A 22,176-nucleotide genomic window follows, 5' to 3' on the forward strand; every position below is an offset into this window, starting at 1 on the left:
ACTGTCTGGAAGACGGGAAGGACAATAGCCCACTAATAGCAAGATTTCTCTTCTAAGTGTGTCCTTGCATATCTCTTTCCACAACTTAGGTCTCTGTGCCCAAGAAAACCATCTCCCATGATGCCTTTGTGTCATGCACATCATAAGCTATAAGTACATGTCTATTTAAAATACTAGTAGAGATAATTGCAAGGAGTTTTATTAGCTTAATGAATATATGGAGTCAAATCAAGATATGTAGAGTATCTATACATATTATAAATATATAATGCTATACACAGATAAAATATATAGCTAGATATAAAGTTTATGTTGATAATGTTATAGATACATAAATGAGATTTATAGAAAAATTTAAAAGAACTTACTATATACCATTGTGCTAATAATGTGGATGCAAATACAAGCAAACAAGGTTTTCCCTACCTTCAAGGAGGTTGCATACTAAAAGTCAAAGGTAACCCACAAAAAAGAACTGGAAGAGGTAAGGGGAAAGTGGAGGCAACATGCCTACCTCCTTGGCACTAAGATAACTAGAAGCTATTGTGGAGGCTTACATGTGGGAAAGATATGAGGCTGAAACTGTCTTAATCAATTCCAAAAGTGGAGTCCAGTTTTCTGGTAGGGAGTGGTTGGAAATGATTGCTCAGATAAAGCAATGGAGATATCATACACTAGTCTTAGTGTAAAGGTTTATATCTGGAAAATAAATCAGTTACTTCTAATCTTGAGCAGCAGTCCATATTTGATACAATCTAAGCTTCTATCTTTAACTGTATCAAGTTCTCTGGCTTTATCTTTAGTTATTTTAATACTTTGATAATACTAGTTTGACACTGTCTATCCAATTATTATCCATCATTTTTGCTATATGGACAACCCACCTCATTTTGTGATCATATATTTCATGGATAATTTGTTTTTGATGCCACTTTGCATGTCCAACTCATTTTTGGTAATAAAAAGTACCTATTTTCACATCCTCGGTTGTCTTCCTGATTTCCCTGCAACTTTGGCCCTTCATGGTTAGTTCTTTGTGATTTGTAATAAAGGCCTTAGCACTTCTTAAAGAGCAATTCTGGGCCTCTACCAAAGACAAGTTTTAGGGACTTAAAGACATCCTTGCCTGTTATCATGCAAATTAGTCAGCATTTCTGCAGAGCTGGCATTCTTCACACACTAAGAGATCAAATGGGAAAGGATGAGCTCTGAAACACAAATAGCTTTCATAATTAGGAGAGATTGGCAAGTAAATAGCAAAAAACATGTGAGGTATAAAATAGATTCTACCTTAGTTTTTAAAAGTGCTTTTAATGTTTCATTCAAAAAACAAAAAAACAAAAAAACAAAAACTTTTGCATCTTGCCTACAGTGTGACGAAAGTGTTCCACTTTTCAATACCAGTAGCATTGTGAAGAGTTTGCACTCCTTTGCCTTCTAGCACTTGCAAAAATTTGACATTCACATTGCCACAGAGAAAATAGCCCATGTCCAGTCCTCAGTGTTCTCAGATTTATATGTTTAAGGCCCAGAGTCTAGAGAAATTCTGTTGACGACAGAAAAAAAAAAAATATATATATATATGTGTGTGTGTGTGTGTGTGTGTGTGTGTGTGTGTGTGTATATATATATATATATATATATATATATATATATATATATATATATATATATTAGGATCTCAAAGAAATGTTTTATTTTCTATTTCTCCTTTATGTGGCATTCAGTTATCAGGACACTCACTCTCTTTCTAGATAGAGAGTCTAAACAAGTTATAGAAATGTAAGGCCAAAAAAGACCTTGAAAAAACACATAAGCTAGACATGGATTGATTTGCTTCTTTAGGGTTATGTAAGTGGCAAAATAAGTAAAGTGCTCATCTAGAATCTGGGAGATCTGAATTTGAATATTGACTTAGACATTTACAAGGTGTATATAACTCTGGTCAAGTAACATTAAGTCTGTTACCTTCAGTTTCCTCATCTGTAAAACAGGGAAGATAATAAGAGCACTTGCCTTATTGTTTTTTTGTTTGTTTGTTTGTTTTGTAAGGATTGAATTGAGATAACATGTAAATTGCTTTAAAAAAACTTAAAAGTTCTTTAGTGTATGTATGTGCATATGTACATGTGAATGTATATACATTATACATGTATTGATTGCTGTTATCTCATCTTTGAAGGAAATAGGTCTTCTGAAAACATGTATAGAAGAAAATTCTGATAAGATCACTCTTAGGAGGTAGATTAGAAGGTTTTATGCATGTGACACATAATTTCCTGGAGGATGAGACTTGAGCTTTGTTTTCATTAATCCTAGTGCTGGCCATGGTGCTTAAAGATAACAGGTACCCAATAAATGTTTGGTGAATTGAGCTAAAAAAAGAGAATTGAGTCTGAGGATAAGAATACTATGCAGTCACATACAGTTCAATACCTAATAGTGATCATAATGAAGGGCTAGGTAATGAGTAGCATAGGAAAGATTCAAACTAACATTTTTTTTCCCCTTCTAAACCCAATAATTGTCATTCTCCAAAGAAGCTATGTATGGAAAAGTATAAAGTAAAAAGTAGGCTCTGGAGTCAGAGGATCTGAGTTTATTTTCTATTAACCCTTAGCTACCTTGAGGTTTAATATTATCTGTTAAAAGAAGGTGCTCAAGAAGATGGACACATATTTCTTCTCATGCCATTCTCTTAACTTTTGGGGAGATGCATGCTGGTCATTCTTTCACAGAAGATTATTTTAAAATGGAAATATTCCTGTTAAGAATAAAACAATAAATTCTTAACATTGTAGTATGAATGAGTTCATCAGATTCTTTTCTCTTGGACAAAGGTTAGCTTGAAAATGTTAGGGACCTAGATTAGTGCAGTGAAGTATTAAAATAAACAAAACTGTCCAAAATTTGAAAAAAAAAAAAGATTGCCGGGGAGTAATGGTGATATGACTTTTTAGTTTATACTAGTCAAGAGAAGAGCATCAAGAAACTGTTCTGTACATTTTTCAATGGAAACTACCTGACTTGAGCCTTTGGTTCTCAAAAAATCACTACACTTCATATTCTACAAATACTTTCTTTTCCTGCAACCAGGTAATGCAAGGATTATCATTCTCATTTTATAGTTGAGGAAACAGAATTTCAGAAAGATTAAATGATTTGTCTAAGGTGATGCAGCTAAGAGATGCCAAAGTCCAGGTCTTCTGACCCCTCCCTCCTCAGACTAGTGCTTTATTCTTTTTAACATCTTACTGTTAAAGAGTAAGAATTTTCTCTCAATTGTCCTCATGTTTAGCTCTCCAATTTTGTCTTAAATGTATGAGTTTCATATAACTTTTTCAGTCCCTTAACCCTCTCATGCTGATTTTTGAGTCTTAGAATCATTTAGATATTTTATGGAAAAGATTTAGATTCATGGAAACCTAGAGTTGAGTAAAACTTTATTAAGCACCTACTAAATCCTAGGCACTGTTCTAAGCATTGAGTTAGAAGTGAGCTTAGAGATAATTTTGTCCAGAAATTTTGTAACCCCTCTAGTTCATCAAAAACAAAAACAAAAACATTTTCTATACACACATGACAAGTGATTGGTCATCCCACTTTATTTAACTGGAAGCCCTTCTGAGAAGGAAAATTCAATTTATTTATCACTTTTTAGCAATTTGGCCAAAATAGTTAAAGATTTAAATCTATTAGAAAAGCAAAAGATAAGATTTCTACTAGTCCTATAATTCCATCATCATCATCATCATCATCATCATCATCATCATCATCATCATCATCATTTTCATTATCATCATCACTAACATTTGTGTAGAACTTGGTTTATAAAGTTATGCATATATATATACACACATACATGTATATATATGTATATATATATATATATATATATATAAAACTTTTAATTCTCACTATAATCCTCCATCTATCAATGCCAATTGGTGTCTTCTCTATAACTTAAGATATAAAAATCTTTTAAAACACTGGGAGTTAAGTGAAATGAGCAGAACCAGGAGATCATTATATACCTCAACAACGATACTGTTTGAGTACGTATTCTGATGGAAATGGATCTCTTCGATAAAGAGAGCTTTAATTGATCAAAGATGGACAGAAGCAGCTACACCCAGAGAAAGAACACTGGGAAATGAATATAAACTGCTTGCATTTTTGTTTTTCTTCCCGGGTTATTTATACCTTCTGAATTCAATTCTCCCTGTGCAACAAGAAAACTGTTCAGTTCTGCACACATATATTGTATCTAGGATATACTGTAACCCATTCAACATGTAAAGGACTGTTTGCCATCTCGGGGAAGGGGTGGAAGGAGGGAGGGGAAAAATCAGAACAGAAGTGAATGCAAGGGATAATGCTGTAAAAAATTGCCCTGGCATGCATTCTATCAATAAAAAGTTATTAAAAAAAAAAAAAACACTGGGAGTTTAAATGACTTAACCAGGGTCTTCAGGGGCACGTAGGAACTAGCCCAGCAGTCTAATCTATGTTGAATGGAAGACAAAAATAAAAATGATCCCTGTCCTCAGGAAAGTTACATTCTCCAGGATACAAATAAGTCTGATTGCTTTAAAATTCATGTTAGAGTGAGTTGATTAGCCTGAATATCACTTGGATAATTGAGACCAGAAAAAAAAAAATGATTGTGTACAGTTCTGAGAATGTTGAAGGTACCAGTGTTCAGCAATTAGGTAAATGAAAAGAGAAGAAAAAAAGAGTTATACTAATTGATGATTAAGCTCTGACATTAATAATTTCAACTACAGCAAAATTCCAAATTTAAATTAATTCAAAAATGTGAGTCATCTTTGAATTCTCAGAATTATCCTCCTGTCTTCATTCTCTCTCCTAAGTTGCCAGCAAACCCAGGCCCTGAACAATTACACTGGTATTGAGAGACAAATGACATGCCAGTTACATTGGGTGCTATCAGGGAAAAAAAAATGTTTTTGAAAGAGTTATTTCAGCATTTTTCTACTTTTAAGAACTGTATCAGTAAGGCTTAATAAGAATGAAAACTGAAATTATGGCCAACTGTGAACTTAATAATACCCCAGTGGGAGCTCATTAATGTCTCAACAGGTACACTGAAGCATTATCTTAATTGCACATGATATCTCCAAAAAATTGACTTAACTTTTTAAGTTTTTGCATGGAAACTGCCCTCTGTAAAAAGTGCTCAGATACACTATAACATTACTTTTCAGCTGTGTATTCTGGTGATCTGCCAACATCCCCTAGGAAATGAAGAGGTGAAGATATTCATTGCAACTTCCTTAAAGAGATGCATAAACTCACAGATGTTTAATGGTGACCTAGCTGTCCTATTCAGTAAAAACTTTATTAATACAAAACTAGGTCATCAGAATTGAAACATGCACGCAGGCACACAGGCACACAAACATAAACAGGTGTGCACATGGAAGGGGGAGGAGAACAATAAATTGAATAGAAGTATATTGTAATAGCATATGATTGGGTTGTGCTGGTGCTTTGAGTTTGAGGAGATTGCTGTATAATAACATAATCTACTCCACATCTGGAAGTTGCTCCCCTTTTACTAGGTTGACAGATGTTGAAAAACAGTTGATCTTCAGTGGGGCATGTTGCCAAATCCATCTGTTCAATGAATTCTTTGCCTGATGCTATGTGACTGCATAGTGATTATGGAACAGGCTTGAATGAAGGGAAGAGAGGAATCAATTTAATCAAATATTTAAATGGTGAGTTTGCTTAGCAGACTTTGTGAATTTATTCACAAGTAGAACAAACAGCATTAAACATATTATTGCCTCTGATTAGGAAAACATGATGCTTTACCCCCTTTCTTTCTATTGGACTCAAATTTATAATCAGGTTTAATGAGTTTTTCAGTCTACTTTTAAAGTACTACTTTAAAAATGCTTTTCCCCCCCAGTTTCTTAGTGCTGTTAATTTATCAATAACAGACATATCTACCTCTCATTACAGGTGGGACTTAGAGCAAGTCACTTAGTCTGTAAAATGAGAGGATGGGACTGGACATTACCTCTATGTTCCCTTAAAGATTTAGAGGTGATTTGAATTTCATATATATTTTTCTTCCCATCTTGATTTCTGTTATGTAGGAGCAGATAGATATTTATTATCTTGAAATTTACATAGTTAACTTAAAGAGTACATGGAAACAAAATAAATTTGCATTACTTCAGGAAAGTCCACTTATGTATGAATTTTTTATGACAAATCAGAGGCATGAGAGTATTTCTACATTTAATACTGCATGATATATATATATACACACCTGAATTCAAGTCTCACTTTCAATCCATGATTACCATATGAAATGGGCAAGTCACTTAAACCTTAAATAGATTCACATAATTTTATCAAATAATAGATTGTCATCAAAGATTGACTGGACTGAAATACAGCATACTTAGCAGATATATAGAATATGGTACTTTAAATCTGAGGAATACAATTTGGTTTAGCCAAGAAATAAGTAAAACTGTGCATGCACGCACGCGTATGTGTGTGTGTGTGTGTGTGCTTTTAAAATTGATTTTGACATTATATTCCAAGCAGCTCTGGCTATTCAGGTCTGATATCTTTGGATTGGTCAATGCATCTGAACTTATCTGCCTTAAGCAATGTGAAGAGATATTTTAATACTCAATTGGAAGACAAGGGAGCTACACCAGGGGCTAATTTGTTGGATGTAGTTGTCTCTGCAGTATCAAGTGGTGAGATAAAGAGCCTTCTGATAGATGGAGAATTCTGTTTCACAGACAATTTGAAGAATATACATTTCACAATTCTTTTAAATTATGAAAGGAGATGAAATTTATTCAGGCTGTGGCTGGCAAACTGTGAATACATTTTTAATTTGAATTGAACTTCAAGAATACATTTATAAAGTTTTAAGAGCCAGAGGAGACCTTAATCAAACTCAAGTAAAAGAAATCTTGGGTAGGAGGAGGATGGAGCAATATGGTCTATTTGGTCCATTTTTTTTCCTGATTCTTTGCTTATTTGGATTTTTCCATAATCACCAAACAACTGAATAGTTTTCAATGACTTTGTGTTTATAGGTGGACTAGAAGCTTTTGCTTTTTAGGAGACAGATTTGTGACTTAGTTGAAAGTGGAAGATGTAGATATAGATATGAATTTACAAAACTCAGCCATACTATTCATGCCAAAATGAGCAAATAATTTTTGTTCTCCTTTTCCTCATATATTAAATGAAGGAAAGAGTAGATGAGATGTTCTTTAACATAAGTTCTGTCTCAGTGGTCTATAATAACACTAGTAATATTCCATTTCTATGATATGTTCCATTCTTTTTTTGTTGTTGTAATGGTAAAATAATGGCAAGCTAGGGACTGGATTTGTGATTTCATTAATCTAGGGAACTCTCAGAAGAGGAAATTCCCTCTTTAAAACTAGATCAGCACCTTCTATGTAACTTATAATCTTAGTTACTTAGAGCATGGAGAATTTTAATGACCTGTCAAGAGTCATACAGATAACTGAATGACATCAATATTGTACAACAAACAGAAGCTGGGTGACAGCATCAAAGGAGTTCATAAAGGGTACCATTAACCCCAGATCACTGAAAAGGATTGCTGCCTTTATTCATTAGCTGTATTGTCTGCAAGAGGAGAGTAGGAAAGAAAGGCAACTGTCCATTGGGAACATTACACAATTTGAAACAAAAATATCTAAAATAAACATTCACTGTGAACCTTGGGGAGAAACTGTAGCACCAACTGAGAGATGGTTCTGAAATTGAGGGTGATAGAATGCAGAGTGAAACATGAGATGCTGAATAACTTTCAAAGCCTTGTGATTCTATGAAAGGAAAAGTAAAGAGAGAGAGAGAGAGAAGCAGCTTTAAAATGTCCTAGATAAAGCTGCCTTTAAAACATCTTAAGTAGAAAAGCCCTCAGCTTTTCTCCACAGAAGTAGACTTTTGGCACTTAGTAAAGGAGCAGGTGGCAAAAAACTCATTTCAGATATGACTAGAAGATACACTCAGATATATATCACATATGCTAAAGGGTAGGAAAGGTATATTTGATACTTCCAGATTATCAGAGACTTTGTATTCTCACAGCATATTCTCTTCTTCTTATTCACTTCTCATATTTTATTTTTTATTTGTCTTCTAGTATCTGTTTTGATTTCTGTGCAATAGTAGAAAGGCCTGCATTGCTAATGATATCACAGGTCACTGAAATACTTAAGTATGTTTATTTGTTTGTTGTGATTTCCTTAGATTAAGCCATCATTATCTCTCTTAATATGGTCTATTGTAATAGTTTCCTAATTGGTGTCCCTAGTCATGTCAGTCCCCAGCTCAAAATCTTCTCTGATATTAATCTGATTGTAATATGAAGGAATTCCCTTAAGATGTTCACCTTTAATGTTTTTGTTTAGTTTTGCAATTTGTAAAACCAAGAAGCCTAACATTTAAGGCCGCCACATGCATTCCAGGAAATCATTTTTAAAGCTTTTCTCTCTATTGTTCCTCTTCATGTCCTTCGTATCTATTCAACAACCAGCTAAACACCAAACATACCATTCTATCTTTTGCTTCTGTGTTTTTCCACATGTCATCTTCCATACCTAGAATGAGACAGTATGGCAGTGTTGGATTTAGAAATAGAAAATCTAAGTTCAGATCTCATCTTGAATGCTTACTGTGTATGTGATCTTAGATTTAACCTCTTTGGCCCTAATTTTTTCCATTTACAAAATGGGAGATAGTGTGGACAGAGATCCCTTTTGAGCCTGGGACTTTTTATCTGTGAAGATCTATATGTCTGAATGCCTTATGTGTAAGATAAAGGTATGAGACTGGATGATCTTTAAAGACATATAAAGTTCTAAATCTATTATACACATCATTTATTCCACATCTATACCTTTTTTTTTTTTTTTCTGAGACAATTGGGGTTAAGTGTCTTGCCCAGAGCTAGGAAGTATTAAGTGTCTGAGACCAGATTTGACCAGGTCTTCCTTAATTCAGGGCCAGTGCTCTATCCATTACACCATCTAGCTGCCCCCATCTATACATTTTTAAAGCATTATTTTTGAGGTTCAGTTTAGGTAACATTTCTTTGATATTGTGTCTTCTTGCACATAGCCTCTCATACATATATGTATGTATACATATACTTATGTATACACATGCATATATACACACTTTGTATATTTTTCTTACACATATGTATATGTATATATACACATAAATACATATATACCCACAGACCTTTTCTCCTTTCCTCCTCAGATTTTTATAGAGCTCTTTGTCTAGGCATCCCTTATATATTCATTATCTGATAGGTCACATGCTCTCAAAGGATTCTAAAATTCATGAGGACAGAACTCAGGATGTATTTACCTTTGCATCTCCCAAACTTAGCACATTATATCACACATACTAGATGCTCAGTAAACATTTTTTTGAATGAATGAATAACAATCAGAAATCTACAACCATAAACATTTTTGTACGAGTATAATTCATTCTCACTAAAGGGTAGCTAGTTAATGGCAAAAAAAATATTCACTATCAGTTTAAAGCAATTCAAAATTATACCATAAAGGATTACCAAATGTATATGGGGAGAGATACCTTTTAGATTGTTCCTCATTTTCTACTAAGAGCCAGGAAGTAATTCTCCATATTCAACATTGACCAAACAATATTTTTTGAGAAAATGTCCCATTTTTCCCCTTTATAAAAAGGAAGAGGATACAGGGAATAACAACAGAATTGAGGAAGGGATAAGCTATTCCTATGAGAAAGAGTTAAAGGTATTTAGGTTGTTTATCCTGAAGAAGAGAAGGCTCACAGGGGCACTTAATACCTGTCTTCATGTATCTAAAATGTTATTACAAGTTGTTCTTTATCGCCAGACAAATTTTCCATCTCCATGGCAGACTGACAAGAGGAAATGGACTTGAATAGCAGCAATAAAGAATTTTGTTAGATACCAAAAGAGGCTGTGGAATTTTTATCCCTAGAGATTTTCAAAATAGGATCACAATCATCCATCTTCTTTTAGGTTTTGACCTGCCTAAAGGCAGTGGACTGGATCAGATAACCTCTTGAGGTCTAGACCTCTGGTCAAACACTGAAGCAAAAGCAGTTTGTCCTTAATGAAAATTATAAAACATCCATGTTGCTGATTAAAAGATATAATGCTAATTGTCATTGAAAATTACTTGCTCTTTTGTCAGCTGTGGATTTTAGCTTCTACCTAGCTGTAACAAACAGCATAAAATAGAAGAGTTGGTTGGCTCAAGTTGAATTGCAAATATTTAAATGAGCATAGGAAAATATTGGTTTATATTCTGTCCATATCCCTTCAATACTCTCCTCCTTATTGCAAAGATATCTTTCTGTGTGTACATCTTCTTTTGCATGCATGAGTTTCTATGTAATCTCTAATTTGTAGTTATAGCTTTGCGGTATTCTGAGTATAGAGATAAGGGTGACAAGGTCATGGCAAGTTTATATAACTCTAGAGGTGCATTTGAGTCTCAAATAGGAAATCTATAAACATCTATAATGAAAGGGGATAGACTATGGGCGCTAATCATTGCCAGAGAATCTATATGGCTATGAAGAAAGAAACCTATTTCATAGGGATTTTCATTCCTGAAATTGTGGGTACAGTTTAGAAAATGTATTTGCATTGGGGTATTTTACAATTCTGATGTTTTACTATAGCAACATAAATGCAAATTCACAGTGGAATTGCTGTTCCTTTAGAGGGCTGAATGTATCTTTATTAATGTTCGTTTACAGGTAGAAAGTGATTTTGGCAACGTAGGCATCCGTGCAGTAGCACAAAGCTTTTAAATTTCCGCAAGTTGAAATTGACGGAAATGTATTTCTATGCTTGGCTTCTCTTCTTTTTATTTCTTTGGTGGGAAGTTGTGTGGCTTTTTTTAACCTATAAGTTTTTATTCAATTGGGAGGTGCTCTATTTAAAATGTTAAACCAATGGACTGATGGCATCACATAAGAAGCAAGTATATGAAGTGAATAATAACCTTTGCTCCATCTCTAGTAGCATTCTCCATAGAATTAAAGATCGATAGACTTTGACAGTGGCATAAGTGGAGATGATTTTTCTATGGCATATGAATTTGTTAGGGAGAGATGTGGATATTAGCATTTGGAAAAGAAAGAGCTCTCTTTCCATTCCAGAAACACTTGACCTTCCCTTCCTTAAGACTATTATTTTTGACCAGTTAGTTCTAAATTCTGCCTCTTGTTATTTTAATGAACTTTGAAAGATCATTTTATCACATAAGGTCTGTTTTCTTGTCTGTAAATTGAGGTAGTGTAATAGGTGACCTCTGAGTCATTATTAACAATTAGTTGATCATCATTAATGATCAATAATCCCATATTACTTAGAATTCTATGACCCTAAGGCTTTAGGGGACAGTTTTGTTAGGGACAGACCCTTTCTGTCAAACTAACAGTTTCTTCCTCAGATGCATTGCATGAAGAAAAAAATACAAGCTATCTCTCAAAGTTATGCTTTCCAGCAAGCAATTGTACAAGTTAGAGCTAAGGTTCAGTTCAAATGTTCTTTATGATCTGATCAGCTCAGACCAACTCAAGCCAAATCCCCTTCAGTTTCTTGCTTTCTTTTTTTCTCATTTATTTAATATTTCATTTTTCCTCAGTTATATGTAAAACATTTTTACATTCATTTTTAAATCATTGTGTTCCAGATTCTCCCCCTTTCTCCTTCCCTACTCCTTATCTCCCACCTCCATCTAGAAGGCACATGTGAAATTATGCAAAACATTTCCATAAAAGTCATGTTGGGAAAGACCTGCAGTTTCCTGAAGAAAAACAGATGAATCAGGTTCCTAATATTCCTGGATTACAGGAACAAGGAAGTATTCCTTCAATCTAGATTTAAGTGAATGGATCATAACAATTTATATTACTATATAATAATAAATAACATTTATACAGTACTTAAGGTTTACAAAATACTTACATATGTTATGTTATTTGATATCTACTTCTAAGAGGAAGAGGAAGATGGTACCATTTTACAGAGAGATAAACTGGAGCTCAGAGATATAGAGGTATCTAGGAGGTACAATTGGTAAGAGCTCTGGATTTAGAGGTGGAAGACCTGATACTTAATAGTTGTATGACCTTGGTCAAACATTTAATTTCTCTTACCATTATTTTCCTCCTTGGTAATATTAAATAGCATTTACATAACAAGGTGGTAAGGACTAAATAAGATAGCATATATCCAGCTTTTCTCAAACCTTAAAGCACCATATAAATAGTAACTATTACTAACTAAAGACCCACAAGACAATACTGGCAGAGCTGGGATTTGAATTCCCAGTAATTTTTACACTACCTCATATTTCATTAGAGGAATTTCTAGGGCCATATGCCCTGACAGTGTCCCAAGAATTAAATCAGATAGTCATGAATGGCTTTCCTAACAAATATCCAGAATCATGACCTCTGTATTTAAAGTTTCCCTGCTGCTAGGATAATTACCTTTTTAGAGTTGGGCATTAGCTGAAGAGAACTCATCAGAGTAACATAATTATTGCTTCATTCCCTTTCTTATTCTCTCATATTTTCTTCTTCCATGGATGCTTCATTACCATAACCTCTGTTATAATTTAGTGAATCAGTCAAACATCTATATGCCTATGTGACAGTGATGGTGATGATAATGGTGATGGTCCTTGTGTTTTGTGTGTGTGAAGGGATAAAGAATTTGTTGTCAATTATGCATTGAGGGAATTCCTCTGTTCTTGGTAGAAATTGTGTCCATCCTTGTTAATGAAAATATACTATGTAATGTTAGAGAGATTTGAAGACCATTTATTATTGGGATTAAGGTAGGACCATTTTTAGAGTTTAAAGAAACTGAGGAAATGGACAGGATTAATAACCTGAACCAGTACACATTTCATCAATCATTAAGTCCAAAATCCATCAGGCATTTTTGTTCTGCCAAACAACTGTCTCTTGGAAGTTTGCCTCTGACAGGAAATGTTAACATAGTGGGCATTCAAATAGGTAGAGCCAGAAAGTCTGCTTCTGGTTGTAGAGTGAGCCAATATAAAATAGAAGGGCTCCAGGAAAGAGAATTTTGGAAAAAGCCCATAGAGCTATTTTTAGAGGCTAGGTCTATGTGCTAGGTTATAGTGTAGGTAAGAAAGTTGAAGCTCCTTGCAGATTAGGGTCAGCCTTACCACTCAGAGAATATGCTTTAGACCAACTGTACAGGGCAAAGAGGATTTTAAGAAGCCCAGAGGCATAGGAAAGGACTTCAAGATCAATATTATCCGTGTCTAAGTCCATGAAGTCTATCTTTTGTTACAGATAGAATAGCACCTTCAAGCAGGTAGATAGGAACCAGGACACTGGCAGAAAACTGTCGCACAACAGAGCATCATATGCAGAGGGCAGGTTCAAGAATCATGCTCTCTGGCAATAATGACTGTTTTTTCTCCAAGGGCTGCAAGTCTGGAAACTGGTTCTATGATGATAAGGTTCTTTTCACACCCTCTTCATCTAAACAAGATTCAGGGAAAAAATCTAGTTCCATTACCCAGACAATCTTTGTTTAAAATTTTAATTGCTAGGATAAGAATTAGGTATTTGCTAAACTCATTTCTTAATATGTTTTTGTACCTTCTTTTTTCCCTTTAGCTTACTTGTTAAAGTTGCTTTTGAAGCCTCTCAGCTTATTTTAAAAGGAAAGTCATTTCCCATCATTTTAGGAGAAAAGAGGTATAGCACATCTCTTCCCTCTCCCATAACTTAGGTGGTGCAGTGGCTAGATTACTGGGCATGGCGTCAGGAAAACCTGGTTTCAAATCTAGCCTCAGACACTTATTAGGGATGTAATCCTGTGCAAATGGTATATTTGTAAAGTGCTTAGCACAGTTACTAGAACATAAACGTGCTTAATAAATGCTTCTTTCTTTCCTTCTCATCAAAACTACTCGGATTACCACATAACTAGGACATTTTGCTCCTCAAATATATAAAACTATTTCATCAATATCTTTTTTGCAGATACATACTTCTGAGATTCCACTATTGTATTTCTGTGACAAGTCATGATGTCCTTTATTTCCAGTTAGGCACCATTCCTGTCTTCTGATTGCCCCTATAAGATAGAGAGTTTTTTGTAAACATCATATGCTGTAGGACCTCATCACTCAATAGTAATGTGTGACATTACTATGTTAGAGGTCCATGCTTTCTGGGAAATGTAGTACACTGGGAAATCCCCCAGTGATCCCATGATCCCTGTCCCAATTATTCTAGGACTGTGGAGTCTTTGGACATATCCCTATAGTGAGGGTTCCAAAAAAAGCAAGTTTAATGGGTTACAAGGGTCCTCCCGTCTCAGAATCTTGAGAAATAAAGTAGATAAAAGTGAAAACTAAATAAGTGGCCAGTTAGGAACATTAACTTTTCAACTATATTCTCAAGGTGTCTTGGAACATATCTCTGTAGTCTTGCTGGTATCCTGGACTTTGTGGCTACTTCCCTTTACTCTTTGCCCCACTCCCCCCACTTCACAATCAGTGATATTTAACATGCCCCTGAAAGAATGTTTTTTGGACTTCAGGCCAGATATCATTTTATATACATTCATTGTCTTGTTTTCTCCTTACAACAGTGTGAACCATTGAGCAAATTATGAAACCAGGGTTCAGAGCTTTAGTAGGTTTCCAATAGTAAGAAAGCTAATGTTAGACCTCATATTCAGACTCAAGTCTTCTGATTTCAGATTCAAAGCCATCTCCAATTCTTGGAATATATTTTATTTTCTGCTCTGCCTCTTAGAATCATCAGATTCTTTCAAAGTCCACTTCAATGGGCACCTAGGTGGTACAGTAGATAGAGTACCAGCCCTGGAGTCAGGAAGTCTGTTCTTAGCCACCTGACACTCAATAACTATATGACCCTGTGCAAGTGACTTAAACCACTATTGCATCCCCCTCCAAAAAAAAAAAAAAAAAAAAAAAAAAAGCTCAGCTCAAGAGCTACTGAACACATGATTTTTTTCCTCATCCTTCCTTCCTCCCCATCATTGGTCCACCTTCAAAAATTATTTTTTTTCTTGTTCTATATTTTATGTGCACTAACATTTAGGTAATCTATAATGAGATACAGGAGTTACTATGCCAACTTACACTCACTTTGATAGGTTGGGTCCCAAGACTGTAACTAGATAATTTCATCATCCTTTAAGTGTTTTGAGGATATGCTTAATGAATTAAAATGTCTATCTGCTAAAGCTTCCATTGTTTGTCTCAATATATTTATCATTTTCAGTGAATATCTCTTTAATACTGTTAATCAGCAGCCCATTTCAATTTAATCAGTTAACATCAGTTAACCTTTATAAAGTGTTAGTTAGTAAGAAAATATAACAAGAACAGGAGTTACAAAGTATTTTCCTCCAACACAAACATACATATCTTCTTTCATTTACAACCTTGGTCCTTGGGGAGAATGAATCCAAACTTAAAGGGGTAGCTACAAAGCACTCGCTTACCAATTTTTCTTTTAAATATAACATATTTGAAAGATAAAGTTTTCCCTTGCTTATAAGACATTGTCTCCAGGTCATTTCACTGTTGATTTGGGTCTAACGTGTCCTTCTTCAAGTTGTAGTTCTCACTAGAATTGACTTCTGGAAATCAATACTCTGATTTGGACTCATGTTCCCAGGCTTCTCTGGCCAGTGACTTTTTCAATTTTCCAAAGCTTATGAGGAAGCATTTTATCTCCAATACTCCATTGCCTAAGAATAGAAAATAATAGATGCAATTACAGAGAGAGAAACAGTCATGCTGTGCTCTTGACCAAATATTAGCCCAAATGGGAGGAAAAGGTCACTGGCACTACCTCTCTTTTTCCACCTGGAGAAGTTTACAACAGTTCTTGCCTTGATCACAACTAGGAAAGAGATTGATCTGGTTTTACTACTTAATGATTGTTGTATGGATTCTTAGTTCTAGCTGAGCAGCCATACAAAAGACTTTTCTTCACCAACGCAGTAAGTAGGCAGGTACATCATTCATATAATACCTATACATGTTCGAAGTACCAGGCCCCTTCATTTCATGTTATCATGTTGTTCTGAAACCAGGGTCATCATATATCTATGTGGATTCTTTTCACATCCTTCTAGTACTAATCCCTCATTGATCAGTCCTATACTACACACACACACACACACACACACACACACACACACACACACACACACACACACACACTTTATTTCTTTCAGTAGAATATGTGTTATGTAGGTAGAAATCATTTTCCTTTTGGTTCTTCCCCCTTTTCTTCCTCCCTCCTTCCTTTATTGTTTATTTTCCCTTCCTTCCTTCCTTCCTTGCTTGCTTGCTTCCTTTGTTCCTTCCTTATTTCTTTCCTTCTTTCCTCTGTTCCCTTCTCCCTTCCTCCCTTCTTCCTTTCCTTTCTTCCTTTCTCTTTCTTTTCCTCCCTCCTTGTCTATCTCTCTCTCACTTTCTCTCTTTCTTTTTCTTTTCTTTCTTTCCCCGACTTCTATCCCATTCAAGTTACATGGCTCCCCAGTTCTTCTACCTCTTCTACTTTGAACAAAACTCTCTGAGCCTTTATTTCCTCATTGGAGTCTCTGAATCTATTTCTATTATGTACACAGGAGATAATTTATGAACATATAGCCCTGCAGATTTGCAGGTCAACTGAATTTGATCCAGAGATCAAAATTACAACTTAGAATTTCTTTCAGGTGAAGAACTAAAAAATTATATAAAGTTCTATTAAGAAAAAAAAGCACAAAAACAAAAACAGAGGTGATATTTAGCTGGAACAGAGAATTGGATGATGGCTTTAGTGTTTATTTCAAGTTTTTGAAGGACTATGATGTAAAAAAAGACATAAAGTTTATTCTGTTTTCTCTAAAAAGCAGAATTAGGAACAACACATGAAAGCCAGAAAAGTCAACCTAAAATCAGAAAAAACACAAAAAAACAAATTTCCTAACCATGAGACCAATCAAAAAGTACAATTAGAGGTAATATATTCCTTATTACTGGAGCTCCTCAAGCAGAGGTAGAATTTTTTCAATTTTTTTTTTCAAGTAGAGAGAACTGAATGACCATCAAGATCTCTTACAACAGTGATATGTTGTGATTCTCTTAAACTAAAATGTAGTTCATTTTAGACTATCAAAAAGTAATGTTTTATGTCACATTTATCTTTCACTGGCATAAACCTTGTGTTTAAGCTAGACTGCTAGGAGTGTTGTATATATTATAGCCTGATCAATTTTGGTTTTATTTTCTATCCTCTCCAGATCCCCCAGATTAGTTATGCCTCAACTGCACCTGAATTAAGTGATGACCGGAGGTACGATTTCTTCTCTCGAGTGGTCCCACCAGACTCCTTTCAGGCCCAGGCCATGGTCGATATTGTGAAAGCTTTGGGATGGAATTATGTCTCTACTCTTGCATCAGAAGGAAGTTATGGAGAAAAAGGTGTTGAATCCTTCACCCAGATTTCCAAAGAGGCAGGTAGGAAAAATACTGAAGTATAAGACTAACATCCTATAAATATCCCTGTTCTTATGTTTTATTCAGTTTACATTATCCTACCATCACTCCAACATTTTTTTTTTGCCTTCACACTTCTACAGTGAATTTGGGACATGATCATTTATAACACTTGGTTGGCTTTCAGAAATAAAAATTTTAAGGGTGCAAAATTTAAACTGAAAGAGTGCTAGTAGAAAACAAAAGAAACATTTTACTAGAACTGATATGACTACTGCTTAAATCTCATAAAACATGTATGAATATTACACCCCAGGTGGAAACCTTCCCATTTGCAAATAGTTGCACTCACTAATGAACAGCCAAATGGCCCCTCACTCAAATGAAGGCAAACAATTAGGATCTAAGAAACAACACAGTGGTGATAAAGCTTTGAAAAAAAGATCATTGAGGGGGTTGGAAAAGTAAGTGATGCTCTTATTTCCTTTCCTGTTATTTTTACTGGAAGCCTTTAGCTTTTATTTCTTTGGGGTTTTTTTTGATACCTTCTAAATATTCCCCTACTCTAAATGGTAAGTGAAGGGAAGGTTATCTATTATGCTTGATGATAGAGTTAGAATGCAATATGTCTGTATGTGCAGACATACATACATACGTATCCTTACAGAATATAATGATGATCCTAATTTAATGAGTGAAAAAAAAAAAGAAATATAAAATCTACACTTCAGTATAGAAAATAAGCTTTGCCGGTACAAATGGGAGAGTTGTGGCTAAACTTTAGCAGAGATTTAAAAAATAATATATTGGTTTTAAAGAACTCAAATTCTATATGCGTCAGTTTGAGGAAGTGGAGGTAATCATAAAAGCTAGCATGCTTTTTGCTTATGATGAATAGTATAATGCCCAGATGACTAAAGATTAAGGAAATATAGGCCTGTCATACTTTGCCTAGTCAGCCAGATGACCAAGAATAACATATAGATTTTGGCTAAATATAAGGGGAAAATTCTACCAATTAGAACAATTCCAAAGTGAAATGGCCTGCCTCAGGAAGTAATTTGTTCTCCCTCACTGGAGATCTTTAAATAGCTGCTGTATTACCACTTATTAGGGATTTCATGGAAATTCTTCTTCAAGCTCCCAACTATCTTCTAACTCTGAGATTCCATTATCCTAAAAAGATTGAAATATCATATATCCAAGTTGGCTATTAATGGTCTACAGTAGTCTAGAATGATGAATCAATTATAATAAAATTAAATGAAATATCAGCAAATGAAAAATGGTTTAAAATATTGACAGCACAATGGGTCAGAGGCATGGCTAAACAACAGTTCATATGAAAATGACGTTAAAAAGAATAACATCCCAAATAAGAGAAATGTTTGTCCCACTGTTAATATTCCCTGGCCATACAATTTCTGAATAATGATCTTAGTTTGGGGATCATTGTTTAGGAAAGATATTGACAAATTAGTATTTCCATGTGAAGGCAACCCATATGGTAAAAAAGATCAAAGTATATAAGTTTAGAGGGAAAAAAAAGAAATTTGAAATATTTACTTGGAGAAAAAGGTTAGTACAGACACTGATAGTTATTTAAAGTATTTTTTAAGGAATTTTCACAAAGAAGACAGGTGAGATTTGGCTCTAGGAAAAAACTAAAAGGATTGCATGGAAGTTGCTTGGAGGCACATGTAAAGAAAACTTACCAAATCTTCAGAGCTGTTCAAAATGAAGTAGATTGTCCCCAAAATTACTCATGTCCCAAGATGGTAAGTTTTCAAGTAAAGGTTGGATGATCACTTGTTAGGTATACTTTAGAGAGATTTCTTACTTATAAATAAATTCAGGGATGGATCCCTGAATTTCTCCCAAATTCTGTGATTTGATTAACTTGAATAATGATATTTACAGCTATAAGTATTCTGTTTAACTCTAGAGAGCTAGAAAATTATAAAGCATTTTGTTTTATTGTAAAGCTTATTATTCTTTATAAAAGCCAACAATTAGTATTTTATATTATCTTTATTCTGTAACTATTATGATAAGAAAAAGTGTTCCATGTAATTAAAAAGCCAACCTGAAATCAGGAAGATGTGGATTTTAACTGGTTCGTTGACCCTATATAATATATTTTCACCTTTCAGTGTTTTAGGCCACCCTCTGTAACTCTAAGTGATAGAGAAATGACTTAATTGCATTGTTTGAGGGAATTTCCCATGCCAATGAAATTAAAAGTCCAGGTTCCATCCCTATTCCTAAAGTTCATTACATAGGATTTATATACAGCATATTGAATATTTATAATAATACATATTAGTATGTTCCATTGGTGAAGGGGGAGGGTATAGATAGTACAGTGGATAGAGCAGTGAACCTAGAAGGAAAGATCTTAGTTTAAATCTGACCTCAGACACTTGCTGGCTGTATGACCCTGGACAAGTCCCTTAATCACTATTTGCCTCTGTTCCTCATCTGCAAAATGAAGACAAACCAGAGAAGGAAATGGCAAAGCACTCTAGTTTCTTTGCCAGAAAACACTACAGAACATGTCTGTGGGGTCACATTGAGTCAGAAATGACTGAACAACAACAATGTTATATCAACAGTGACAAAATCAAGATAGCAAAAACCTACTGGGTCTGGTGTCACATTAACCAAGGTATTTAAGAGAAGGGCATAAGCCCCAACTGGCAGATCAGAATTGGTATAATTACTCCTATCAATATTCGCTGTCCATAGTGACATGGATGTTTTGGACTTCGAGAGCCAAGTCACACTGGAGTCCAACTGTTTGCTCAAAGACATTGAAGTATGTGAAATATGTAATGTAGTCACATCTATTGGTCAAGGTTTACTTCCACTGGGCCAAATAAGGTTGTTTTTTATGGCCCAATTGGCTGTAGTGATAGTGGATGCTGAAACGTGCTTCTGTTATTGCTGGCTGTTGCTTCTCCATGGTCTTAAAATCTGAATTAAAAAATACTCAGGTCATATAATCATACCTGTGTGTTCTAAAAGAACCCAAAGATTCCTACCAACATAGCCTCGAGTAACAGCATGGGTTTTTAAAGATTCTCTGCATCAACAAGGTCATAACCCATCAGCAAGGACTCATCTATCATGTCCCAGAAAAGGAAATAGACTCAGTGATGTAAGAGGAAAATATCTTCCCAAGCTGCCATGTAATTCTTTTGGGCAAGTAGAAGTCTATTCACAGCCTTTCCAAACTGACAAAGAGAAACTCAATATCTATCATTGTTGCTTAGAAACTCTGGAAGAATTAAAGAAGTGAGGAGACCTTTTTTTAAAGAAGAATTTTCAGAGAAGGCTCTGGGATTGTTTCAGGCTGATACTATTTCATCCAGACAATTGTATTTGCATAAATAGCTCTCTTGGTTTGAACAAATGCAGATGCCTGAATTAGCAAAAACAATTTAGTATCTAATGTCACAGGGAATGACAAAATACCCAAATCTACTCTAATTTAAAATTTAAATTAATCATAATACCCCAGGTGAAAAATATGTATAAAGGCTTTCCCCTAGGAAAAGGATAAGCTAAATGTTTATAATACAATATGGTGGTCAAAAAAACCTTCATTACTTATGGATGTAATATGTCTACATTGCTTATTAACACAAAAATTATTCAGATAATTTTCAGAGGCTATTAGGATTCTATAATAACTGCTAAATAGTTGAAGGATAGTATGGTCAGAATCTTGGCTTCTGTTTAATTCTTAAAATGCTGACACTTTTCCAAAATAAGTTGGAATTATGAATATATCTTTGTTTCTCAGATAAGAAAATTATAATATTTCAGTCCCGTGCTTATAGGGATTGCAATTGGACTAGTGATTTCATTGATTTGGGGAACTCATGCTTAAGGATATTTCTTTTAACAGTGCAAGACAGCACCTCCTCTGCAATATATAGTGAGTAAGCTGCCTGGTTCAGTAAGAGATCACATAGCTAATGCTAAAGGTGAACCAAGGCTTCAAGTTTTCAAAATCAACTCTCTATCCTTTTTGCCATGTAGCTTTTAAGTCTCCTTCTATGTATTCTTTAATAATACTATTTTAAAGGAACTTAATTCAATTAATCACACAGTTATTAAGCTGCTACACGTCAGGCACTGATCTTGCTAGAAATAAGCATGAAAATAAAACATCCCTTGTCCTGATGAAATTTACTTTCCATCACATATATAATGTTTGTGTATCATATGTATGCATAAATGTATGTTTATATAAAATATACAAAATGATTTGGGAAAATGTTTTTAAGAGCAGAAAAATGAGATTAGAACTCTTTTGAGGGATAGTATCTGAACTGAATGGAAAGGAAAAGAAAAGGTGAAGAGGGAGAACGTTCTATTTATGGGAGACAGCTTGTACAAAGGGATGAAGGTAAAAAATGGAATGTTGTTCTTAAGTAAAAGCAAATAAATTGGTTTGGAATGGATATAGAAAACACAAGGAAGAGTCTCAATAAAACTGGGAGTATAGATTGGACCAATATCATGAAGGACTTTAAGTGTGAAACAGAGAAGTTTTTGTTTTATCCAGTGCACAATA

General features: G+C 34.5%; 1 protein-coding gene across 6 annotated transcripts in view; it reads left to right on the forward strand.

Annotated features, from left to right (window-relative positions):
• Nucleotides 1-22,176, forward strand: part of GRM7 (glutamate metabotropic receptor 7) — a 1,037,525-nt gene that overhangs the window by 301,688 nt on the left and 713,661 nt on the right. For all 6 annotated transcript variants that reach the window (XR_007951116.1, XR_007951117.1, XM_051981322.1 and 3 more), the window contains exon 2: nucleotides 17,396-17,612. Coding sequence is in view for 4 of the 6 variants with exons in the window: in XM_051981322.1 (XP_051837282.1) it covers nucleotides 17,396-17,612 (217 nt within the window). In the remaining 2 variants the exon portion in view is untranslated. The remainder of the gene's footprint in view (nucleotides 1-17,395; nucleotides 17,613-22,176) is intronic.

Source organism: Antechinus flavipes, chromosome 1 (genome assembly GCF_016432865.1).
Source record: "Antechinus flavipes isolate AdamAnt ecotype Samford, QLD, Australia chromosome 1, AdamAnt_v2, whole genome shotgun sequence".
Lineage (NCBI taxonomy): Eukaryota > Metazoa > Chordata > Mammalia > Dasyuromorphia > Dasyuridae > Antechinus > Antechinus flavipes.